This window comes from Astatotilapia calliptera, chromosome 20 (genome assembly GCF_964374335.1).
Source record: "Astatotilapia calliptera chromosome 20, fAstCal68.1, whole genome shotgun sequence".
Taxonomy (NCBI): domain Eukaryota; kingdom Metazoa; phylum Chordata; class Actinopteri; order Cichliformes; family Cichlidae; genus Astatotilapia; species Astatotilapia calliptera.
The window spans coordinates 7,534,829-7,559,245 of record NC_137441.1 but is presented as its reverse complement, the minus strand read 5'-3'; the positions used below and the strand labels follow the sequence as shown (position 1 = coordinate 7,559,245).

The window sequence follows — 24,417 nt, the reverse complement described above, 5'->3', positions numbered from 1 at the left end:
TCCATGCAAAACATTCCTCAGACAACGGGACTTGTACACATCAAATTAAAGACACAAATGCTCAACTGTTCTTTCTAAATGCACTACAGTTTCTAACTCACCATGCAACAGGCATGGCAAAATACAAACCTGGGTCTGCTACATGCTCCGCTGAAGGCAAAGGTTCAGCTATAAACCAGAGGGAAATGTTAAGGTAACTGCCTACCCCGCTGGTAAATCTTCATCTGCTGTAAGTATACAGCAAACTCTTGGGTAACAGTGGCACCTGTTTCAGTACTTCTTGAGGTCTTACCTACTCCAAGCCGTCTGAACTGAAAGCCCTGGACCGAAGTGCTGTAGGAAGCAATTGCTCCCTCCTTCACCACGTTGTACAGCACGCTGCGGATCTGTTCCTCATTGGCGTTGTATTCAGATCCCACATCTATTTCCACAAATACATCAACGCCATCCTCTCTTATCTCCTTTCTGCAAAGACCAAAAGAAGGCCAGCTGAGCCTACAGACTGTGTGGCATGCACCGCATATGTTAAACAATAAAGCTTGTTAAAAGCGTCCTCTTTGGCTGTCCTAGAAAGGACTTACTTATTGCTCCTGTATTACTGACTGAATGTCTACAATGCTGCTGGCCTACTGGCCTTGGGTAATACGGAAAAACAAGAAGAAATATCACCTGGCAAGGTAAAAAAATATCCAAACAACAAAATAAAGCTACTTTAAGTGTCACAAATAAATATTTAAATAATATTGTGTATGTTCTTACTTAACAAGGATCACACTGACTGTCTGGACACCTGGAATCTTGTTGTACTCTGACTCGAGCTGTGGAGGAAAAATAAATTTTTAGACACACAGTCACACATTCTTAAATTAGCAAAGTCATAAATAAAATGTCTTTCACCATATAAGGCAGTAACAGTCTTATGATACTGTACAAGAGCGCTATTTAGCACAGTTTATGAGAACAGGACATACCGTGTCCACCACTGCTTCAGAAAGCTCGATAAATTCACGAGAGAAGATTTCTTCGTATTCGGGACCGTAGACCAGGGAGGTGAAGTTGACAGAAGCTCTGTAATAAACTAGAAACACAAAGTGGGGAGAATTATCTGTTAGTTAAACTGCACATTAATATCCAACTATTGTCAGGTGTGCATGTTATAAGCTGCATTCAAGTCACTGTAGTCACGGTCACTGTGATGTGGGATACTGTTTGGAACTTCCTTTCCTCAGGAAAACCTCTGGTTAAATGTTTCAGGAGGTAAAAACTGAAAAGCACGACTGCGGCTTAAGTGAAAGCCACATACAAATTACAGCATCTATTTCTATATCTCAACTGTGACTGTGTCTGTGGCCAACAACCGACACACACTGACACAGTCACACTCCTCCACATACTGAAAAATAACCATTAAATTGTACTATCAACTATTCTGTGGGTCACAGACATGGAACATAAATAATCTAACATTTTTAAGCATATTTAAATAGAGACACATGATAGAAATGAGTTACAAATACACATAATACTCGTGACATTCAATATAACAGGGCCAAAAGTTTGCTTCAGATCTCCTGACTGAATGCTGATGATATCACAGACTTGGAAGGTCAGTAGGAGTAAAGTCACCATCAATACTGTGCCAGCAGCTGTGGAGGAAGAAGAAGAGGATCCTCTGTGAATGACTCTAGAAGAAGGCCTCAACATTCCCTCCTCAAGTCATACATGCATGAGGCAGGAAGGCTGGAGAGCAGTGTAAGGGGTCAGAGGATTACATCAATGGCCTACTTAGACTCCTTGTTCATGTAGTTCAGCAGCTAAAAACAGAACACTTTGCATTCAAATGTGTGGCAAACAGAAGCTGCAGTTAAATCGAGTTTTTATGCAACGCAAGCAAGTAGACATTTATTTAAATGAGGTTTTACAGGGTTGAGAACATAACAGACATTCCGGTGGTGATACCGTGCAAGGACTTTAGGGGTTTTCACATAGCTTAAGAAAGCTTCATGTTAAAAGGTGAGAGCATGCAGACTGAGATCCTGCAAACCATGTGCAATGTTTTCAGAAAATGATTCACAGTATATTCATATATTTTACAACAATAGCTTGTGATGATTACAGGAGAAACAAAAACAATAATGGCATCCGGATAGATAACAACAAAATTCTGTAGAAGCATCCAGCAAAGCAATTGTTCTTCACTTGTGGTAGATTATAGGAGCCACACTGTAAAATAATAGCTTCTGCCAGTACTTCACTGTAATTTAACGGGGAAATTAGCTGCATTAAAGGCTTTTGAAACATTCTCAAATTGTTGATATACCCTCTTGTACAAAACAACTATAATGTGCGACTCGTTTTGAGGGAAATATTCGCTATAATATTATGATTACAATGTCACAGGCTTAGCCATGAAACTTAAAATAGCCTGCGCCTGCGGGGTGCCCCATTCTCACACTCCTGCCAACACTTTGTTAGGATGGGCTTGCCAACCTCTGATTTTAGGCTGGTAGTGTGGATTTAGGGAGGAAGTCAATATTTGTACTGTTTCTTGCAGTGAGATGCTATTTGCCGTGCCAAAAGCAAAGAGTCATGTTCTAAGTAGGCATCTGCTCAGCCTCTAGTTAGAAACATACATGCCCAAATATGCATAAAACAATAAATCTGCTCACATACACACCTACTGTGTGCAGCCGCTATACCCAGTCTTGGTGTATATAATTTTCTTCACCCTTTCCTTGTTCTTTGGATAATTGCACATCACTAGACATTCACACTGGCAGCAGATGTACATCATGCTTAACAGCAGCTACCTAATTAAAAGTTATAGATTTCGTGTCTCACATAAAGGCTGTGCGGTCACTGTGTTTAAGAGCTTTCCTCACTTTATGCCGCTAAGTCCCATTTTCCTTCTACACATCGGTGTTACAACAAGACGTCCAACTCCTGGCGAGAAAAGCACCTTTTATGTCAAAGTAAACTGAGCATTGCCTAAGAAAACAGTAAGGGGAACAAGTAAGAACAGCACTGCAGGCTTTAGCACAACCTGGTGTGCTCGCTTTTCAGACTGCTACTATTAGATTTATAGGACCAATTGTTAGGCCTGAATATGGTCTCAGAAAACAAGCAACATCAAAGTTGCTCATCAAAGCGCCTCTTTTGACCCATATATAATCTAATCACTTGAGTGGGTACTTGCTGCCAGGTCAACAGTGGCTTGAAGCCCCATTTCTCTCCGAGCTTGCCGCAAAAAACAGAATAATGGGACTGCCTGAGATCCTTTGATTAGAGCACCGAGTTGTGCCATACTGCTAACGAGGGCCTCTTTCACTCCAAGAGCTCCTGTGGGCAACTTGCTGCTTTCAGCAAGGGGGAAATCCCCTTTGCCAAGCGCCACCACCATCAAAGGTGATGAAACTGTGAGAACAGATGTGACGAGTGGGAGAGAGAAAAAAAGTGTGGAAAAGTAACATTCCATACTTTTAATTCATAAACTTATTTGGCGATTAAAGCTGTTCAGTAGAACTGTGGCAGCTTTGTGCAATGGGCCCCTCTAACACTCAGAGGGCTACGCAGAAGACAAAGAGTTGATTGAGCAATGAGCCCAGCCTGGCCTTTAAACCCCAGCCACGCTGGGTTTGACCTTCAACCCCCGAGGCTGCGCCCAGCACCAGTCAAGCCATTTCCAAAACATGTGGGGGAGAGCCAGATTCTATAAGAACAAGGCCCAAACCACAATGCTCTAATAACGCCAACAAAGATCTTTAGTAACTCCCCTACATGGGATTTTGCTCTCTCTCATCTCAATCTCCTCCCTAGTTTTTCTGCCTATATTTCCATTTGCCAGCTGTCTCTTTCTCATCTTAACTCCCGTAGACACGACCGCTCCTACTTAACCCCTTCGCTGGTAACAAGCCAAAACCTCTGTTTCCAAGTCCATTTATTGCCCTGTGGGGAAATCTAGGGACTTAATTCTGGCTTCATTATTAAGCTCTCCCCATCCTGCTCATCCACAGCTTGCAATGTAGAGATCAAAACCACCACTATATATAAAAAAGGCTCATTTTCATACTTGTGTTATAGCTACTTAGTATAAGACCTGGTTTGTTGTTGAACCACCAACATGAGGCTGATATTTCAAAGAGCAATTTTAAAATGAAAGCATGGAGTACATTTTGCAAGTGTCATGGTAACGTCATTTCAAAGACATTTTTAGCAAGAAATGGAAACGTTGTCACTCTGTTACATGATGGAAAAAGCACATAATTTTCCATAGCATCGGAAATCATTGGGAAACGCCTGTAAGACATTTGGAAAAACAAACCAGCTGGACTCAGACACTACATGCCCCAGCTGAGTCTTCCTTGGAATGTTATCTGAGAGTGTGTTTGGAAAAGACCGTGCATAACTGAATGGAACAGGTGAAAGCAGAGTGTGCCAAAGACAAGAAACAAGAGAAAAACAAAGTGTTAAGAAAGAGGTGCGTCAGGACTTACTTTGGTCGTGCTCACTTGGGTTCTGTATGTTCCTCAGATATGAAGAATCCAACCAATGTGCTATAGCAAGAAATGAAGTGCAAGCAGCAGAGAGCAAGCAATAGTGGGAAAAGACGTGACGGGGAGGTCAACACGGCACAAACATGAGCCAGAGGTCAAAGGTCAACCAAGGAAAGCAACACAAGAACAAGGGAAACAAATGAAGTTAGCCAGGCAGGTGCAGAGAGGTTAAGGTTTCAGGAAAGTTAGACAGGGAAACAAATGCAGGGAGAGAGAAAACAGAGAGAGATAATAAGTAGGAGAATTGAAAAGAGAAAAAGTTGTAGTAACAGAAACAGGAAATCAAGAAGAGCCACTACGATTATGTGAAACAGACATATTACAGTGGTAGCAGAACAAAAAATCAAAAAAATCCCAACATAGTTTCATGAGAAGCTGGAAATGTCACCATCGATTTGCTGTGATCAACAGTCCCACTAATCATTACCATCTAAATGTTGTGGATACTGCTTCATGGGACAGAGGCTGCAGGAGGCGTGTGGTTTTATTAACCAGTGTCTGCCAGGAAACACATAAGGAAATCTCTTTACATGACAGTGACGAGGAGAAAAGGTGAGGGGCCATAACTTTAGACAAACCTCTTCCTCAGTCTTTCAACACAAAGAGAATACTTTACAAACAAAGCGCACACTTCCACATCCTGCTCTTCACATCTCAGCTGTCTGACACATACATCCACCCTGGCACTGCAGTAATGCAGGGAGGAGCTGTTTCCTGTTTTCCTTTTTAAATGGAAGAACTGAGCACCATTAAAAGAGTTTTAACTGGTTTTACCCTAAGTTCTCTCCACTGGCATGGGCAACAATGACCACGTTCTTTTTCGTGGTGACTCATTCATTCTGCTTGGGGCGTGCTATGAAATGTCAAGTGAGGAGGCCTTTTGGTTGTTTCAAGAAAGAGATCCAAGTACAAAGGTTGATTTACAAACCATTTACAGGATCTATTCACTATCTTGTAAACAAAAGCACCCTTAAAATGTATTAAAATGCTCCACACAAGCACTTTATACTAACAAGAGAGATTTTTTATGCTCCTCTCCAGATAAATATGAGTCCACTCCATAAACTTCAACAAACAGTAGTAAACAAGATCTCCTTCATAATTGAGTGAGTATACTGGATCCAGCTGTTGTATAGCTGCACATGCAAAAACCATGAGGGTTCTGACACACGTTACTGCAGTTGTGGCATATATTTTAGAAGAAGGCAGAGTTTACAAAAAGAAAAAAACTGTGTTAAGAGTTAAGAGCATTTCTTCAAGTCTAAAATGCCCAGCCAGGAAACAATTGAGAGAAAACATGCCCTACCCAAATGACATGAGGTTTCCCACAAGAATAGTGACCCAAACTAATTAAGGCTAATGAAGCATTTGCTACTTCAAAGTCTGCTGATCTGCTGTGATCACTGTCAGAAACAGAAAAAGAGTGGAAGCCAGAGAGGAGGAGGTAACAGATTTGTTAATACTCTCTGCTCTGTTGTGGGTTGATCGGGCTGAGGTCACTTACTGAAACAGTGCTCACTGTGTAAGAGGCTGGATAGAGAGATATTTGAAAATACAACAAACTAAATGGATCTTTTACCCAACAGGAGAAACATAAAGTAAGTATATTGCTCAAAATACAGTAATTAAGACAACACTCAATCTTCATAGTATAACTTGAAGTCGGTTACACTTCAGGGACATCAATGTGTCCAGTTACGAAGCATAAACAATTGTGAATCCATTTCACTCGCTCTGAGGCAAATGAATGTGACAACAGGTGCAATGGAGAGGAAACAACAAGACAACTACATCCATTTTCTTCCGCTTATCCAATTCAGGGTCATGGGCAAGGCAATCCCTAAAAAGGGAATGGTTTTGTACGTGGTGGCCACAGACCATTGCTCTCTCCTTATCCGTCTAGACTGATTTTTGTATACTTTATCCTTTTGTTAGTGTCCTTAACACCACTGAGACACAGTCTTAAGAGTGTGGAGGAGATGCTTGAAGATGGATACACAAAGTGCAATGGACAGGGGCATAGAATGGCATCAATGCAGCAGATGGACAGTATCGGCTTCTTTGGGTCAGGGGCAGCAGGAGCACCGTCAGGACCCTAGAAAATGACCTTAAGCAAGCTACTGATCTGCATGTTTCTGACCAAACTGCTCATGGAGAGAATCAGAACCAGCACCACAAAGCTTGACTGACGATCGGGACCCTAACCCTAACAGAAGAATGGTAGGTCTTCCACTGTGACTCTGTTCATTTCAAAGATGAGAACAGGTTCACACTGAGCACATGTGACAGGTAAAAAAAGAGTCTGGGGATATCAGCAACATCATCTTGCATGACTGGTTTGGCAGTGGGTCAGTAATGGTCTGGCAAGGAATATCCTTGGAGGGTCAAACTTCTGCTAGGTACAAGAATGAAATCCTCAGAATCATTGTCAGAATTTCTGGGCCCCATGTTCCTCCTGGCACAGCGTCATGTGACCAGAGTGTGCAGGCAATGCCTGGATCAAGCAAATATTTTTGAATCCAAATGAGAACCTCTGGGGCATTGTGTAAATAGTGCCACAGACTGTCCAGCAGCTCACTGATGCCCCAGGCAGGCACATGGGGTAATACACTCAGTAGAGTGTGTCTCATGTCAAGCTGCATTATCTTGTGGTTTAAAATTTTAACTTTGATTGAATCCAGCCAGAATACATTATTTTGGCCTCCACTGACTTTTGTTACACCAGTTTATGTGATTTCCCTCTGTTTTGGGGGGGCCAGTGGATGTATATGAATTGTCAGCAACAGAAGAAGAACTAGTTAAGAACTTAATTAGTCCCGGGAGTGGTATTATTTAATATAGATACTCTCTAGGGTGCAACCAGGAAGCCACTAATCAACTGTGGAGCTTTATCCAAATGAACTCATATCTGGGAAAACCACAGGACAATTGAATACCCAGCCAATAACCACTTTAATTCAGTATTTGGTCTGCAGCACAATTAAACATTTTGCTAGCACAAGTGTAAGTTACTCACTTATGACGTATCGTAGCTTATTTTTAAGCTCATCAAAATGCACAGAGATATAAAGTACAAGTCCTTCCTGGAGAGAGGAAAAAGAAAATCACTCCAGCAGGCAGATAAGCTCTCTTTGAACGAAACCCTAAAAATCTCTTTCCTAAAGAGGAGTGGCACAAGCCAGCTCTCCAAGGCAACTCATTTGTTATTGGTACAACAGAGTGTAGGATCACAGGGCTAGGTGCAGTAATAGAGCTCAAGTTAGTGACTAAGATCATTCAGCAGGAGTCTTTCAGAACTATGCCCACCCAAAATGAATTGCACACAGTCAGAGTGACAATCTGCTGCTTATGAATGGATAGAAGCTTTTGTCACTGATTGAGACGAGTAGGTAAGACAAAGGTTAGTCCAAACGTGTCGTTTAAAACTGCAGCACCAACGTTCGTTTGCTCCTACAACTGTCCTGTCCACAACATTCTGTTTCAAGTGCGTGACCTCCTTGTAGGGCTCCAGCAGTACAACAACAAAGATCTCAGCAAAATAACTGCAGCTGCCAGCGTTTGTCCCTCTGTGTAAGTGCCCAAGAGGCTCCGTGTATCTGACACACTCTTGCAAACACACACACAGGCAGTGCCACTGAGACACACATACCAGCTGACCATGAAAAAGCATGAAACTGAGTGGGTGGCCTGGCACTGCTCAGGCCAAACTGACAAGACAAGCTACATTACCCTGATGTATTGTCCACTAATGGTGCAACATCTGCTCAATTTGACAGATAACGGAGGAATCCAAACCTATGTCGTGTTTTTTTCAGTAAGCGCTCACTAGTAAATGATTAGAAGCAAAGCCAGGTGAGGCTACACAGGAATGCAGTACCCTGTCTGTGAGTCTCCCTCTACTCACATCAGTGTCAACAGTATACACACACACACATGCACACACACACAAATCACAGCATGTAGATCGAACACCAATGACAGGTGAGTCCTTGTCTAGCTTATTTAAACAATGGATGAGAGAGCTAGTTTAGACAGCAGCATTAGATATTGATGTATAGCAATCTCAGCACGACAATAGCTAGAAGCCATCTGAGTTTCTCAGGGCTGAGATGCTGTTTATCATGTTTACACTGACATATCTTTTCACCACTTGCACTAACAAAACACAAAGAAAAAGAATGACAGCTAGTAGGATTGTTGACAGAGTGACTTTGACATGTATTGCTTATCTCTTCTATTTTTAATATGTTGTTGTCTTTTCCTCTTTTTTTTCTTTTTTTTGCACAGCAAAAGATAAAAAAAAATATTATATAATTTCTGAGTACATCTCAAGACTTCTTTAAAAGGAGGCTACTTGGACAAATACAATACACTATAATACTGACATGTTCCTGAACCATTGCAATGAGAAATGTACTTAATGGGACATATTACGGTTGAAGTTGGTCTACTATGGGACTGCACTGGGACCTACACCAAATGCCTTCCACTTGCATCTGTGGAAAGCACAAGGTGGAAAGAGCGCACCTCCCTTCCTTTTCATGCGCATACATGGAAAGTTGTGGAGGTGTGGAGAATAAGACTGCAGCATAGTACAAAACAGGAACAAGAGACAACAGACACTGATAAAGTTTTTTAAAAAAGGAGCTGAGGTGGAGGGGGGTTGTAGCTGGACTTCTCTGAGAAGTCAGAAATTAATCAAGCATAATATTCAACTACTAAAAACAAATATTATTTGTTATTCTGCATTTTAATCAAAAACTAATAGTCCATCCTTGCATTCTCTTCCACTTATCCTTATCAGGGTCGTGGGGGAGGGATGGAGCCTATCCCAGCTTTTATAGGGCGAGAGGCAGGGTGCACCCTGGACAGGTTGCCAGTGTGCTGCCAGTGTGCTACAAAGAGAGGCCGACCATTTGTGCTCATATTCACACATATGGGAAATTTAGTAGAATTACCAATAAACTCAACCCCACTAACTGCATGTCTTTGGACCGTGGGAGGAAGTCAGAGTACCTGGCCCACAGAGACATAAGAGAACATGCAAACTCCACACAGGTGGAGTGGAACTCAGGCAACAGTGATAACCTCCGAGGTGCTCCAAACAATGTGCTTTACTATTTTTTCTTGGATAACAACAACTTACATACATATTTACAACAACATAGTGAATTAACCACTAGAAAATAATGAAAATATATTTTGCTGATTACTAGTACTGTTAAGCTGGGGCATAAACCTTATTTTTAGTAATGGTTAATTACCTTTATTTATTTATATAGAAAAAGAAGTGGTCTGCCATGTTTTTTCACCCTGGTCTAAGTATATTTAAAAATAATAATTCTCAAGCTTTTTACCCAAAATAAACACTGTGCAGAGCGTAACCCCAGCGGCCTTTCGCCAATTACTACACTATTACAAGCGAGTGGCCTGGTAACCTTTGTTTCCTTATGTCCTAAACAAAGTGGCCAATATCCTTAGAACACTGGGAATGTCTGTAATGGAGCTAGTGAAACAAGGAAAGGCTCTCACAGAGCAGATAAGCTGGATTTACCTCCTCAGAGTCCCAAAGAGATTTCTTTGGGACTCTGAGTTTAGAGGTCACGATGAAAGGTTAGGAGGACATGGGACACAGTTTCCATATCTCTGGAAAAGATTGCAGACTATGATTAAGAGGGAGACAAAGAGCAACAATACACAGAAGACGGTTCACAATAGCTCTTATTTAAGAGCAGTTTCAATTCCAGATGTTTTGCAGGGATTCATTTTACATGTCTGAGACAAAGGGAATTGGAAATTCCTTAACCACCATCAGCAAACAGTCACACAACAGGATACAAAGCATAATGGGGGCATCTGTACCACCAGCGTCTCGCCATTTACAGAAGTGGAGGGGGAAGGAAGGCACAGGCTTGGGTGAATTGTCTGGACAGCCAACAGGACAGAGACACTCAGCAAAGTATTCAGGATTCAGCACAGGAAACAGAATTTCCTTCCCAAGGCAGATTTACTCAGATCTATATATGGCGCTAGTCTGACTACACTAATCTTACCACCATGGTCATACTGGGGAGAATGCAAATGTGTCCAGGCACCTTTGAGATAAGGCAATATAATTAAGAAAGCACCAAATAATCTCAACTTTCTTTTCAACAGCTACATTAAAAGAAAATTGACCTCTATGTGAAAACAAAAGCAAGGAAGTTTATGGAACCAGAGTACTTGGGACTGTTCTTGACTCATTCACGCTCAAAATGTTAACACACACAAATGGAAATATATTTTCTCATCCTGTACTGTGAACAGAACACTGATTTGCTTTGTCTTTTATGACTTTTAGATATTTTTTCTCACACAAATCTTTCTGCCATTCTCATTATAAGAGCAGCTCAGTGTGCTGCAGAAGGCTGGAGTACAACTTAGGCTGAAACAAGTGGCAAACTGTGTTTATGGGGTAAAAATGCATTCCCTTTAACTATGTCTCAATCAGTCAACACTAAACAAATACTGAAGGTTGAGTCAAAAAGTGATTCAACAGTCAGTTAAGCGTTGCTAGACTAATCTGCTGCTATCACATGATGTCAACACCACACACATTAATGCTAGCCGTGTCAAAATATCCTCTGGCACCTTTAACTGGCCTAGATTCTGTGAGGGCAGGCAGAATTGCTATTTCTGTGAGTGAACCACATGATGCTCTTATGCTAGCTTGCTACCAAAACAATTATTGTGCCCTGATGTAATTAGCTCCACGAATTGTTGCAAAACATAATGTGTCAGAGTCTTTTGGACATGACCTTTTAGTTCACTGGCTCTTCATATGGAATCTACTTTTGAATCTATGGTATTACTGAATACAATTTAATGTTCTTTTCATAAATTCTGGTCCTCATTACAGTCAAACAGGATGATAAGTTATGGTATGCTTTAGGGCCACAGCCATACTACTAACCCAGATCAAAATGGCTGAAGTTATGGCAGCAAATTTCTATCTTTTACATATAGTATGTAGATCTAAAGACTTCAGCTAATTGAGTGTCATGTGAGAACTAAAATTAAACGAACTTTAACCTATTAGCTCCCTTGTACCTGTGATTTCCGATTGCATGCAATTTCCTAGTGGAATCAGGGAGTGTCATGTTTGCACATGCAGACAAGCAGTCAGCAGTCATTACTAAACGAGAGTACTTACTAATCTAAAGTGAGAAATGGCAACTTTGGGCAATGCTTGGACCTAACTTATTGCTGTCACAAAATAGAGTGTTAACACTATAATTATGGGAAATAAAATTAAAGCACATATAGGATGCCATCGATCAGTGAAGTTTCATGGTGAACTATAAATCAAAACCTGAGCAATGGATATCTACGATGCGATTCCAGTTATCCTTTGACGTCGAGCATTAATTTAGCTACAACATCACAGCTCAGCAGTTAAATATAGTATGCTACTAGGTAATACTCTTAAGGCATCCTTTGTGGCTAACCCTGAGTAGCATGCACACATGTTCAGTGAAAAGGTCAGGTAACAGTAATTCTTACTTATTTTGCTGTCTGCAATGAAAAGCAACCCATGGATTGTAAAAACTATAAAACACGGACCAAGAACAGCGGCACACGTAAACTTTAGGTATGATTAAAGAGTCAGACCATCATGCAAAGTTTATTATGGTTCCTGCATTATTATTTTCTGAAACTATGTGCGGTGATATAGTGTGTTCCTTGAACAGAATACAAGTCTGAATAAAAATAATGGGGTAGAGGTGCTTTCCCGCAGTTTTTATTGTTCATTGGGCGTTTATTTATCTTATTGTGCTGTCACCTTCGCCAATGGTTAAAAGGATGAAAGAGGAGATGTTTATGTCTCACAGATAAAGCCAAGGCCCTGTGTTATGACCAGAGTCTGGCAAGCTGGCGAAGAGGGAGGAGAGGATGTAGCAGGATGTGGAGGTATCATCACTCAGGCACCGACAGACATTATGCACAAGTGTGCATGCACAAATGCACGCAATGACACACGCGCGTGCACACGGTGCTACTGGTGCACGTCAGAGTTGCAGATGGGGGAGCTTTAGAGGGCTGAGTGATCCACTGCATGTAAACAAAATCTGTCAGAGTGGATTGTTAGATCCACAAGATTGTCTCTTCACTTACTTGTGCTATCAGGCCACGGTGTGCTTCCATATTCCTCTCCACTGGGCTGGTCTTTGGAATGAGAGAAACAGAAGTATAGGTCAATGTGCCAATTTGAGGTGAAGAAAACATGCTTTATTCAATTATATTTAAAGTAGTGCACCAAATCTCCTGGAGATCTATATTCCCCTTAAACAGTCGGAATCTCGCAAGTCACTATAAGACGAATCTCTGAACAAATATTTACCGATTTTCTGTTTTGGCGTGGGTTAACAATCTTAAGAATTTATATTGAAAGCATAAGTGGTGTGAATTAAGAGCAGCTGTTGTTTTGTGGTTATTCAGCTTTTACCAAACCCACCTCCTGACGCTTCATCAGCTGCAAAGTCCTCATCATCATCCAGTAAACTCTGAGATCCCTGGACAGTTTTTTCTGCCTCCAAATCTTCTGGCAGAGGAACCTCTCCCCATACCTTGGAGGCCTGTGTCACCTGCAGTAAACACAGAGTGATTAATAAGGGTTAAAGTCTCTTGGGAAAAGGGTTACACCCAGTGCTATACATGAGCTCTGGAATTGTGCAGAGAAAACAAAAGCTGGAATGGGAAATGGGGCATTGTGATCTGTTTACTTTAATCTTTTATTATCTCTTTTAACAGCATGCAAATAAAAGTTCACGACATCTAAGTTCTATTTTTTTCAGTCCACTCGCTTAAATTCAAAACATGGCGTTTATGTTTTTTCCTCATGTAAATGTTAATGCGACGAAATTCACAGCTGACTCCAAATCCAATGACAAGCACAGGAATACCTGCGTAAGTACACAGGCACACACACAAATAAAACGTATTTCCGAAAGCCAGAAAAAACAGCTGAAGTTCAGATCAGAATGACACTAATCTGTTAAAGTATCCTTTACACTCTGTTTTCCAGGCTAAAAATATATGCCACATACCACAACTAGTCCTTCAAAACTGACTCTGTACCCTGGAATCAGGAAATAGTCAATCAATAAACCATCATGTGCCCTCCAGCACCTCTAACCAAAACCTTTCTTTTTGATAAAGTGTTTGGTAAGGGCTGGATCAGGTGACCCTGAATCCTTCCTTAGTTATTCTGCGATAGGTCTAAGCTGCTGAGGGCTTCCCATGATGCACATGAGTACTTTTTCTTTGCCATCTCCCGGTCGCAGCAGATGGCCACATCTCCCTGAGCTTGATTACGCCGGAGGTTTGTTCCTGTTAAATGGGAGTTTTTCCTTTCAACTGTTGCCAAAGTGCTTGCTTTTATTGTAGGCTCTTTACCTTACAATGTAAGGTGCCTTGAGGCAACTATTGTTGTGATTTGGCTATATAAATAAAATGGAATTGAATTGAAACATCAAAAAGTCATAAAATGTCAGCTCAAAAAGGAAAAGTGGCTTTTTATCCTGTTTACCACAATTTGCCATGTTAGTGAGGTATGTTAGGATAAATGTATTGCTTCACACTGTGCCTGTTCTCCTGCTGTATTGCTCATAATCTAAAGATTTATTAAATATGGAACTTGATAAAGTGTTAGTACATTCACCTCAAGGGAGATTTGAATACCCAGTCCACATCAGAATAATTCCACGTGACCTTTTCCTCAATTATTAAACTACAGACTACCAGCCTCAGGAAGTGCAAATTCTTTTGCAATATTCTCTTTATTGCATGACAACACATAGAAAATCAAATAAGCATGTAGCCAGAATAACGTCCTCCTGCAGGACACGTGACAGACACATCAGACACCTCACTGAGAAGACACAAAGCTTTTCCAGCCATTCCCATATCCTGATCATCTTGATAAAGTTTACTATGGCGGCCTGACTGGAGCACAGTGTGGGTTTATTATCTCTGCTCTCAGCATCTCAGCATGCAGACTGCCCAGACGCTGGCTATAAGTTTAGATACGACTCTGGCAGGATGCCACCTCTGGCATTTCCAGTAGGCATGGCACGCCAGTTCCTATTTCCACCCAACTCTGTCATGGTAGTTTTCCCATTTGAATGGATCCAGCTAATAAATAACTAGATCTAACCCCCCTAAATCCTCTCTCCCCTGACTGAACACCCTTACAACAACAATCCCGGGCCATTTTCAAAAGCAAACTGCTGACTAACCAAATTCTTTTCAGAGATGCCGACCAGCCAACCATTGGTGTGATCATCTCCCGCTTCCCACTCCCTTGGGATGGTGTATGATCTGGACATGCTGGATGCCATTTTGGGTGAAAAAAAAAAAAAAAACCCTGAACAAACTTACAGATGGCTGCATATTCACACCTGATCTAAAGCTAACATGCTGAGCCACACTTGTTTGAGAATGTCAGCCGACCTCATCTTAGGCAGAGCTGAGAACTCCATGTGAATGCGCCCTCTCACTCCATTCTAGTTCAAAAGCTAATCTGACCTTTAGTCTGAGTCTTGAGGTTGAGACATGTCTGTGGTGTTAGAGTTATCTCTCCCTGGAGATAAAGCTCTTGACGGACTGTAATTCTTCAAACCCCACCCCACCCAGAGGACAAACACCTCAGAAGCTCTCCTGACTCTAGTACCTTGCTGTGTAAACACATTGCTCTATTAATTTGTTTCAATTTCCAATAAGACATGGTAATCAGGTTAGGCTTTAAAAAAAAAAAAAAGTAGGCGTCGACATAAACGCACAGGAAGTGGCCTAGATACACACAAAAACACACATGGACACCTTTCACATATAATATTTACTTATAAATTACTTAAAAATATGCAGCACTGACCTTACAAAACCAAATGGTAGTAGCAAAGGGAAATGATGGAATCCATGAATAATGAGTGGCAGGTGACATGGGACAATAAAGACCTTCAGCTGTTTAGCATGAACAACTGATGATGATGGCAATGAGTGAGAAGCAAAACCTTTTGAAAAACGATTGATCGCACTACACAAAAAGTGAGCCAAGAACCTTTCAAGACTGAAATACTGTCAGCTGTCGTTGAGTCTTGCAGCTGGAGGCCTGCTATCACCTCTGGTTCTCAACAAGTAATGCCTCCCCAATGCTAATATTTGCACTACAAGCCCTTTTATTCATCATTCAAGCATTTCATCACAATTTTTGGTTTTTTGCATTTTTTTTTTGCATTTTCATCATTCTGTGCTGATGAGTTTCACATTAACGTTCCCATATTAACCTCCTCGTCTGCCCTTTGATGAAAACTGATTGGCACTTAGTGGTATTGTGCTGCCTGCATGCCAAATTATAACAAGCGTGAAACTGTGGAAGGCAAAACAGCACTGCAAACTGATTCTAATGCAGATAAGTAAAAAACTCACAAACACTGGCATTTGGTACCACGTGCAAACAAACACGGTCAAATACGGCCTTGCATGAACAGACACACACTATCATACACCCACACGTCAGCATTCCCGTCCTGGTTACATCTCAGTGATATCCAAAGCCTGTCAGAGGAAGCGTGAGAAGATTTCTTCAGGGATTCAGTTCGCCCACTCTGTTAATAAACCCACTGATGCAGCTGCAGGACAATCTGTAGGAAATGTCTTAAAGGCACAGCCAGTGTTTTACAGTAAAAAAAAGAGAAAGAAATTGGATTTGCTCATGACAGACACGAGTCTCCCGCAAGTGATGCTCTCTCATTAAAATGTTTATTGATAGCAGCTGACACTGTTTGTTGATAGCAGCAGCACAGGTTTAGCATTTAAATCACCTCTTGAGCTCACACAACCTATCAGCCTTTGTTCCCATGAGAGCTTGGGATATGCAAAAACAGAGAAATGAAAGCTGGAAAAAAGGCAGCATTGCTCATTCCAATCAATTTGATCCAAACGCCAAGTTGTGACCTTTTATGCAAGCAGAAAACCTTCACAAGATGAATTCTCAGCCTACTTGACCCTCCATTTCCCTTTACCCACCACACCTTCTCTTCCTTTTACCCTCTCTAATATCTGCTTGGGCTTGAAGTAGCAGCATGTACTAAGCAGGAATGGAATGTAAACCGTAGAAAGCTTCAAGTAGATGAAAGCTTGACACATACTGACTTCTTTTAGATAGGGTAGGTTGAAAAAGGGCCAACCAAGCACAACCGGGGACCAATGCAGGCTGAGTCGTTGAACTCCCTTTAGTTGACCCATTGTTATCTGAGGAATAGGTGTTGTGAACAAGCAGGCCTACGCTAGATCAGGTCTACTACAGCAGGTAAAAATATGTTGTATGTGCATACAAAGAAAACAACATGAAAAAAGCTACTGAGAGAATAAAAGAAAATACATGATTCTCATGCTACAGTTAAAAAATATTAAGATGCTAAATCTACTCATCTCAAAACATAGATATGAGGGAGGTTTTACAACATGCTTGGCTGAGTGTTGTGAAAGAGTGATGAAAGGAAAAGAGGAAAAGAGATAAGCCCAAGAGCACTGTTCCTTTGCACACCTTTGACTACAAATCTGTGTTACTAGTGCAGGATTTTTATGTTTGTATGATACAAATTTCTACATTTAACCTGCATAGGAGTGGTCTGTGATTTGACAAACTACCAGTTCCGACAGTAAACCTCTGCTTGAGCCCCTACTGGATAAAGCACTTGCACAATGTGGCCCTTCTGCACTCAGCAATACATTGGTATTTCTACATGGTTTAATCTAATGTGACTGGACAGGAAGGAAGTTTAAGGAGCCCTTTGACATTATTCACAGATTGGCTTTTTAAAGTGTTCAGTGACTAATGCTGTGGGTGGAACAAACACACCAGATTTCTTCAGAAGAGATGAATAGCAGTGAGAAGGAAGGGGCCCAGAATAGCATATGTCCACATTTCTGAACACTTTTTCGGAGTGTCTGCTTGACCATCTTCTGCTTCAGTTATATTCTGGTAGCTTGAATGAGTCATAGATTAGCATTAAGTGGCTAAATAAAAATCATCTGAAAATGGATTGGTACAAAGACTGGACTAAAAATGAAAATGAAAAAAAAGGAAAAACCTTCAGAAAACCTAGATAACTATTGCTCAAGACCAGTTAAGGCAGAGCTTCCCAAAGTGGGGGGGGGGGACGGGACGACAAACGCTTGGACACTAGTTATGCTTTTTACATCCACTAGGGTCCGAGTGAGTAAATTTTAACAGTGATGTTAGCACAAGCAGCATAATATGTAAGAAAAATTATTAATCAGTTGCTTCTGCAGCAGTCTGTTGCTTTTATCTAATGTCCATCCCTTTATAGGAGGGCCAAACATTCCATGTGGCAAGCAACTATGGCCTCGGGCTAGCATTTGCCACACAGCCTCACACACACGCCTTTCCCTTTAAACCAACCCTCACTGTTTAGGGAGGCATGTCAGAATAAGCATCCAGCCTGTATAGACTTGTGTACATGGTGCAGCTAAACAGGATGAGAAAGGATATCTGCACTGTAGGCAACTGGAAAAGGTGATGAGCTTTTCCTTTGTTGTTCCCATGGAATTAAAATGGAGGAGTCATCACTGAATACATGCTTACAAATATTCCTTACTTTTACACCTTTCATACCTGTTATTTTGGTCTGCTCAAGTGCTTTAAATGTGACTGATGCTAACTGATTCCACTACATCGTTAGATGTTCAACATGGGTTAAAATGTTTTTCTTTTTGTGTGAATCTGAATTGGTTCAAAACAATATCACTCGCAAATTGGATAACATACTGTATTTCGGGCTAAAAGGTCAGCCTGGCGACACCATGACCAGACATGGTGCAGAGATTGCAAACCAGCCGTGAAACAAGATACCCCAGCCTAATGCTAAATGAAATCCTATCTCTAATGGTCTTTTTGTCAGCCTCAGTGACAGCAAAACGACAAGACTTGGAGCCTTGCTACTTTTACTCTTTATTTATGTTGTATTGTTGAGAGTTTAGAAGAAACATACTCATAAGACTTTATATCAAATCATCAAAAAACTGCATAAACACTGATTTTCTCAAATTTTCTTAGGTAGATGTAAGTGATTTCAAAACCTATATTGCATTCCCAATGTGGCTGGGATAATATAGCATGACCACATTCCCCCCAAATAATCCTAGGCGTGAAAACCTAACTGACACCTAAAGAAACACAGTAATTTCAATGATCACCCCAGCAGGATGCTACATTAACAGACCACCTAGAATGACAGCCACTCCTTTTTTCAATGGTCAGTCCTGAGTAACTCCAAAATTAATGAACAAAAGCTCAGCAAACCCCCCCCCCCCCTTTATACCTTATGGTGCAGGTATAAAGGAATGCATGCATACACTGCCTAACAGTTATCAGCCCATTAGTTATGCCAGGAATTAAACTAATCTGTTTTAATAGGCCAGTGCGGTAAGCGAGAAAGCTGACTTTACTGGATTGGAGGTTTAGCTCCTGGTGTGCTTATTGTGAGAAAAATGTGCCAATGAATGTTTATATGCTCATGGGCAGAACACAAGCAGTAGTAGAATACTTAAAAAGGCAAATACAAAAACACCATCAAGTCCTTGCCCACCTGAGCTGCATGTCACAACATAAACACTGCAGCAGTGCATGGTCTGAAAATAGTGCATGTGTTTCCGGTAACATTTCTGAGAGTGTCCTACAGGGAGGAGGGGAAAAAGGGGCCAGTTCCCCCAGACGACAGCTGACAGGCGAGGTGTTGAGACCTGTAGCAGCTCAGAGGGGAAGAGCAGCTCTAGCTTGGCCAGCCCTGGCCTGTTTATTTATAACAGAAAGAGCCCCTTTGAAAGCACTGCTGTGTCACTTAAGAAGTCTGCTTTTCTTCCCACTGGGGAACTAGGAGAGATCAGAGATCTGAGTTGCCTGAACATCTAGATGACTCTAAAACACAGCAAAAGCTCAGGACAAATATCAGATTGAGCCTCAGTACATATGCAATATAAAAACTATTGATATCCTTGCACAGTATTTACCTTACAATGTAGCCGATAGTTTTCAAAACAGCCATTCCACTATTATTAACTCAAAGGTGAGCAGTGGATATGGTAACTTTAATGAAGTAAAGGAGCTAATCTAAGGGAAGGTAAGTGAAGAAATCTATGCTGTGATATCGCAGGATGAAACAAAAATCTCAGCAGCACTGGACATAATGTGCCACTAACTGCAAACATTTCTGTCACTAACTTTCTCTGCCAATTTACTCTTTGACAGCTTTAAAGGTAATAAAAATAAGAATTACAGGCATATTTCAATCGACTGCAACACTCTGGAGGACGGCGAAGAAGACTTGGACAGTTTGCAGTATTTTATTGATGAGTGTTTAGCAAACATTCAACACTCCACTAGTTAGTTTAAACATGACCACCCCGAGGTTTGTCTCATGGAATGTATGTGGAATCGGTTCCAGGGAAAAGAGGCTTAAAATTACTAACCGATTAAATGGCTTACAGGCAGACATTGTCTTTCTACAGGAGACTCACATGTTCAAAACATCTTGTACACACACTCACTTCTCCACAGTTCCCTCACACGTTCTCAGCCTGTTACAACTCAAAACAAAGAGGCGTAGCCAAATTAATTAGCAGAAAAATAAACTTCACTGTTAGCAACACTATTACAGATCTAGAAGGCAAAGTTTATAAAACTTAATTTATGTATTCAAAATATGGATCTGTCATATGCTGTGGGAGTGTCTGGTCGGGTGTGGTCCAGGTTCCTGTTGTCCGTCCCCTAGGGTGGAGTTGGCCAGCTCATCACCTGCTTCCAATTTCCGGGGCTCCATCTAGAGGGTTTTTAAGCCAGCACTGCCTGCTACTCCTCGCCAGTTCGTCCTGCTACCACCCGTGGTAAACCTGGCCTCCTCTATGCTCAGACTCTGTGTGCCTGGATCGTGGGTTAATGTGTCCTCCGTCTCCTGTATTCTCCAGATTCATCACCCGTCGTACTCACCAGCAGTGCTGGTTCTGTTTCCGTCCTGTTCTCCCATCTGCCCAGAACCCGAGGACCACACACTCATCTTCTCCTCAGCCTGCCCTCCAGCCCGTACTTCAACCTCCCTGGACACCTTGGAACCTGGACCAGCCTCCCCACACTCTCAACCATCCCTGGAACGCCCCCCACGGCAACCCCTTCCCCGCCTAATAGCCGGTGTTTTCAAGTAAGCCCAAGACTCTCCACTAGTACCACTCACCTCTGCCCTTTAATTGTTTCCCATTCAGTAAAACCCTTCTCCTGTGTTTGCAGAAGTTCCCGCCCGTGTTCTCCCTGTGTTCTACGTCCGTTTCTCCGCCCTCGGGCCTCCCTCAGTTCCTGCGAATGATTTCTGTTAGACCCAGTCTTGTTCCTTTTCCTTTCAATAAATTGTACATAGTTCGAGCAATTGAGTCTGCTCTTGAGTCCACTGCATCCTTGTTTGTGACAGGATCTGTGTATCGCTATGGTCCAGAATTAGCAATGGCGAATTCCTTGGATGTCTGAAACTGAAGTCCATCATACAGGAACTATTCAATCCCAGTCAACTGAATCTACAAACGCCAACTTGAGTAACAAAATTTTAAATATCTGTACCCCAAATGGTTATCAAAAATGTGTAAGATATTGTTTAAAACTGACGAATTACTTTCCATCCTAACTGTGAAGTGGGAACGAGATCTTTCCATTGGTCTACATCAAAACTTCTGGACACAAATAGGCTTAAACACCTTCAAAATGACTAAAAGCCCCAACTTAGAACTTATACAATACAAAATTCTCTACAGAACACACCATACAGGACAAAGGCTGTTCCAAATGGGCCTTACATACTAATATGCACCTATTGCAAAGACAACTCTGCTGAGAACTATATGTACTCTATGGTCCTGCAGGTCTGTCCAGAGATTCTGGCAGAGGATATGCGAAGAGCTATCCGCACGGTTTAGTTGCAGTATCCCAACCTCACCCAAGCTGTGCATCTTAGGTGACATATGGAAGCAAATGCATCACATATACTCCTTACTTCCTTATCCATCGCCAAGAAAACTATTCTCATGAACTGGAAATCAAAAAACAGCTTATGTATCAGTCAATATAGAAATGTACTTCTTGATCACATTAGTTTTTAGAGAATGTCTGCCTCTTCAAAATACCAACTGGATGAATTTGTCCCTCACTGGTCCCCACTTATCAATTCCATTACTTAGTGGATGACTGTAGTCTCTTTTCCCTGTTTGCCTTGCAGATGGATAAGGGTGGTCTCTGGGACTACAGGTGTCTGGTGGCCTTCTAGGGACTGGAGAGCTGAGGTTGTGGTTTTGGAGTGTATGTGTGTCTACCTCGGTTAGTGGCAGTGGAGGACTGAAGCAGGTGTTGTCTAACGGTCTTGGGATGTGGGGCCTGGGGTGCTTGTGGTGGCAGGTGCTGGCCCTGCATGGCAATGCTGGGGTTTGGGTGGTTTTTGGGTGCCTGGGACACTGTTCTAGACAAATATCAGGGTGGCTGGCCTCTAGTGGGGTCGACTGACTGTTGCCTCTGGGACTCTCACTCTTTGGCCCTCCTTCTCTTGCTGGGATGGGCGTTTGGTTGTCGTCAAGATGAGGGGCATTATTGTGGCTTCCCAGCCTCATCGATTTGTGACAAAGACACAGGCATTTTAACACTCTCTGTTTCTCTCTCTTACTCACACTAGAAAAAGATTGTTGATTTATGTATCTGTGTGTTTTCTAATTTGTGTGTGGGTGAATGCCTGTACAAATGCCTGTACAAAATCCCCCAGAAATCCAGTGAAAGGTTTTTAAGATATTTTAATTTAGAGGAAAGCATTGGCATTACTAAGCCAAGAACCAAGGTGCTAACATGACTTATAAGATGTCTTTTTTAAACATAGATTATAATTAGTTGATTTAAAGGTTTGCTTTCTAGCTAAGCTTTAGAAAGGAAGTGCCTACACCTGTTTGATGGCTCTGAAATTAAGCACTGGCTTCCCTACGCTGAATGCAGTAGAGTTGCCCTCCTCGCTTCCTCTCTTGCTCATTCTCACCTCAGGACCAACTAATCTGACACCACCTGTTGACTTGGCCACACTTACAATGTCCCACATAATCACAGGCCAAAGCTAGATCAGTCTGTCAGCTTGCCCAGTACACTTTTCTCCACAACACTGTGGTACACTACATTGTACCGTGTAGGAAAGGCACTTCATGCAACCATTTCTACAACTGAAATTTAATCTTTAGAGCTGCAACACATCCACAGCTTCTCAGTGAGGTGCAGAAAGTAAACATCTGCATCTTGACAATAACAGAGTCTTGAATTTGTGAGCAGAATAGGCTTTTGCCAGGAAGGGAATGACCTCCAGGTGTCCGGGCCTTAGGGAATAGTTTCATGTCAGTAAAGCCACTTTCCACCAGTTCCCAAGGTCATGCTCTTTGGCAATCTCATAATTAACTGGGCTTTGCAGGGAACCATTGTGAAGTTTCTGGAATGAAAGACAGTTGCAACATGTTAAGCATCTCATACTGTGAGTTTTGAACAGTCCTTGTTCAGAGACCCAAGATACACTTTGAGCTCAGAACATCACAATAAAACCTGTCTTTGTTGGACACCATCTGCACATCAAAGTCCCTTTCCTATTCTTTTTTTCCCCCCACAACAGTACTAACAGTACAGTTCTGTTAGCTTTGCCAAGGCCTATATTAGGTCTACTGAAGTGATGGGCTGTGAGAACAAAATATTCTTCCACAGCTGTTTATGCCATTAATATAAACATAATAGGGCTGAAGCATGAAAGAGAGCTGTGCTCCCCTCCAGATGTTCTGTGCTGCAGAGCAAACAAGACACTGCTGTCTGATGTTGACAAAAATCATCAAAGGGTGCAAAGAGAGGAGAAATTCAGAGGTTAACCTTGCCTTTCAAGAGCCCGCCCCTCCATTCTAACTTGGAAATTACCTGGCAGCTGTTTTGGCAAACCTTCGCTCCACGGAAAGACCAAAAGTGGGAGTAGACAAGGAGCATGGTAGGAAAAATCTGATCTGGCCTTACTTGCCGAACAGCGCAAAATATCCATGAGCAATAAGAAAAGGTTAGCTTTCATCACAGCCCACACAACAAGCACGAAAGGGGTTCTCTAGTTGTTAAAATTATTATAAAATAAATATTGATGGGAGTATCATGGTCTTGGTACCTGCAGCCAGCAATTAAGAAGAAATTTGAAACATATTAACACTATGAACCATTAGTAATGGGCAATTTGCAATCGAGATCATCTGACACTTCGGCGACAGATGAACTCATCTTTGTCTTCAGGCATAAACATTATTCACTGTTACCGTAGTTACATTTTTTCTAATATTGCTTGGGGAGTACTCCTGCTGTCTGATTATGCATGAAATCCCTACTTCATTTGGTGTGCATGATGGGTGAGATGAAAGGTTTAATGTCTATATCAACATGCACTTGTGTGAAAACAGTGAAAAAGAAGACTTTACTAAATGTAAAGACCTGCTGTAAAATTAGAGGGATATTTAAGTAAAGGTGGCCCAACTGTGCCTAGGTTAAGGCTAAACTCTGTAGCAGATTAATTAATTAACTTTATTCACATGAAAAAAAACCTGTGACTGAACATTAACTCAGGTAGACAGTCATCACAAATACCTCTACTATGAATCCTCTCAGCCATTTGCATAAAGTATGTTTTGATAGAACGGTGCTATCAACCAGTACCACAGCACCAAAGTCATTTATGTTGCTGTCATTTCTGTTCCAAATGTCAGCATATTTTCCAAGTCA

At 41.6% G+C, this 24,417-nt stretch overlaps 1 protein-coding gene across 3 annotated transcripts in view; it reads right to left on the bottom strand.

Annotated features, from left to right (window-relative positions):
* The window catches only part of hspg2 (heparan sulfate proteoglycan 2), a 96,862-nt gene that overhangs the window by 54,225 nt on the left and 18,220 nt on the right, over positions 1-24,417 (bottom strand). For all 3 annotated transcript variants that reach the window (XM_080295438.1, XM_080295439.1, XM_080295440.1), the window contains exons 2-6: positions 13,048-13,177; positions 12,708-12,758; positions 972-1,078; positions 760-818; positions 293-465 (exon numbers count right to left, since the gene is read on the bottom strand). In XM_080295438.1, the coding sequence (XP_080151564.1) occupies positions 293-465; positions 760-818; positions 972-1,078; positions 12,708-12,758; positions 13,048-13,177 (520 nt within the window). The remainder of the gene's footprint in view (positions 1-292; positions 466-759; positions 819-971; positions 1,079-12,707; positions 12,759-13,047; positions 13,178-24,417) is intronic.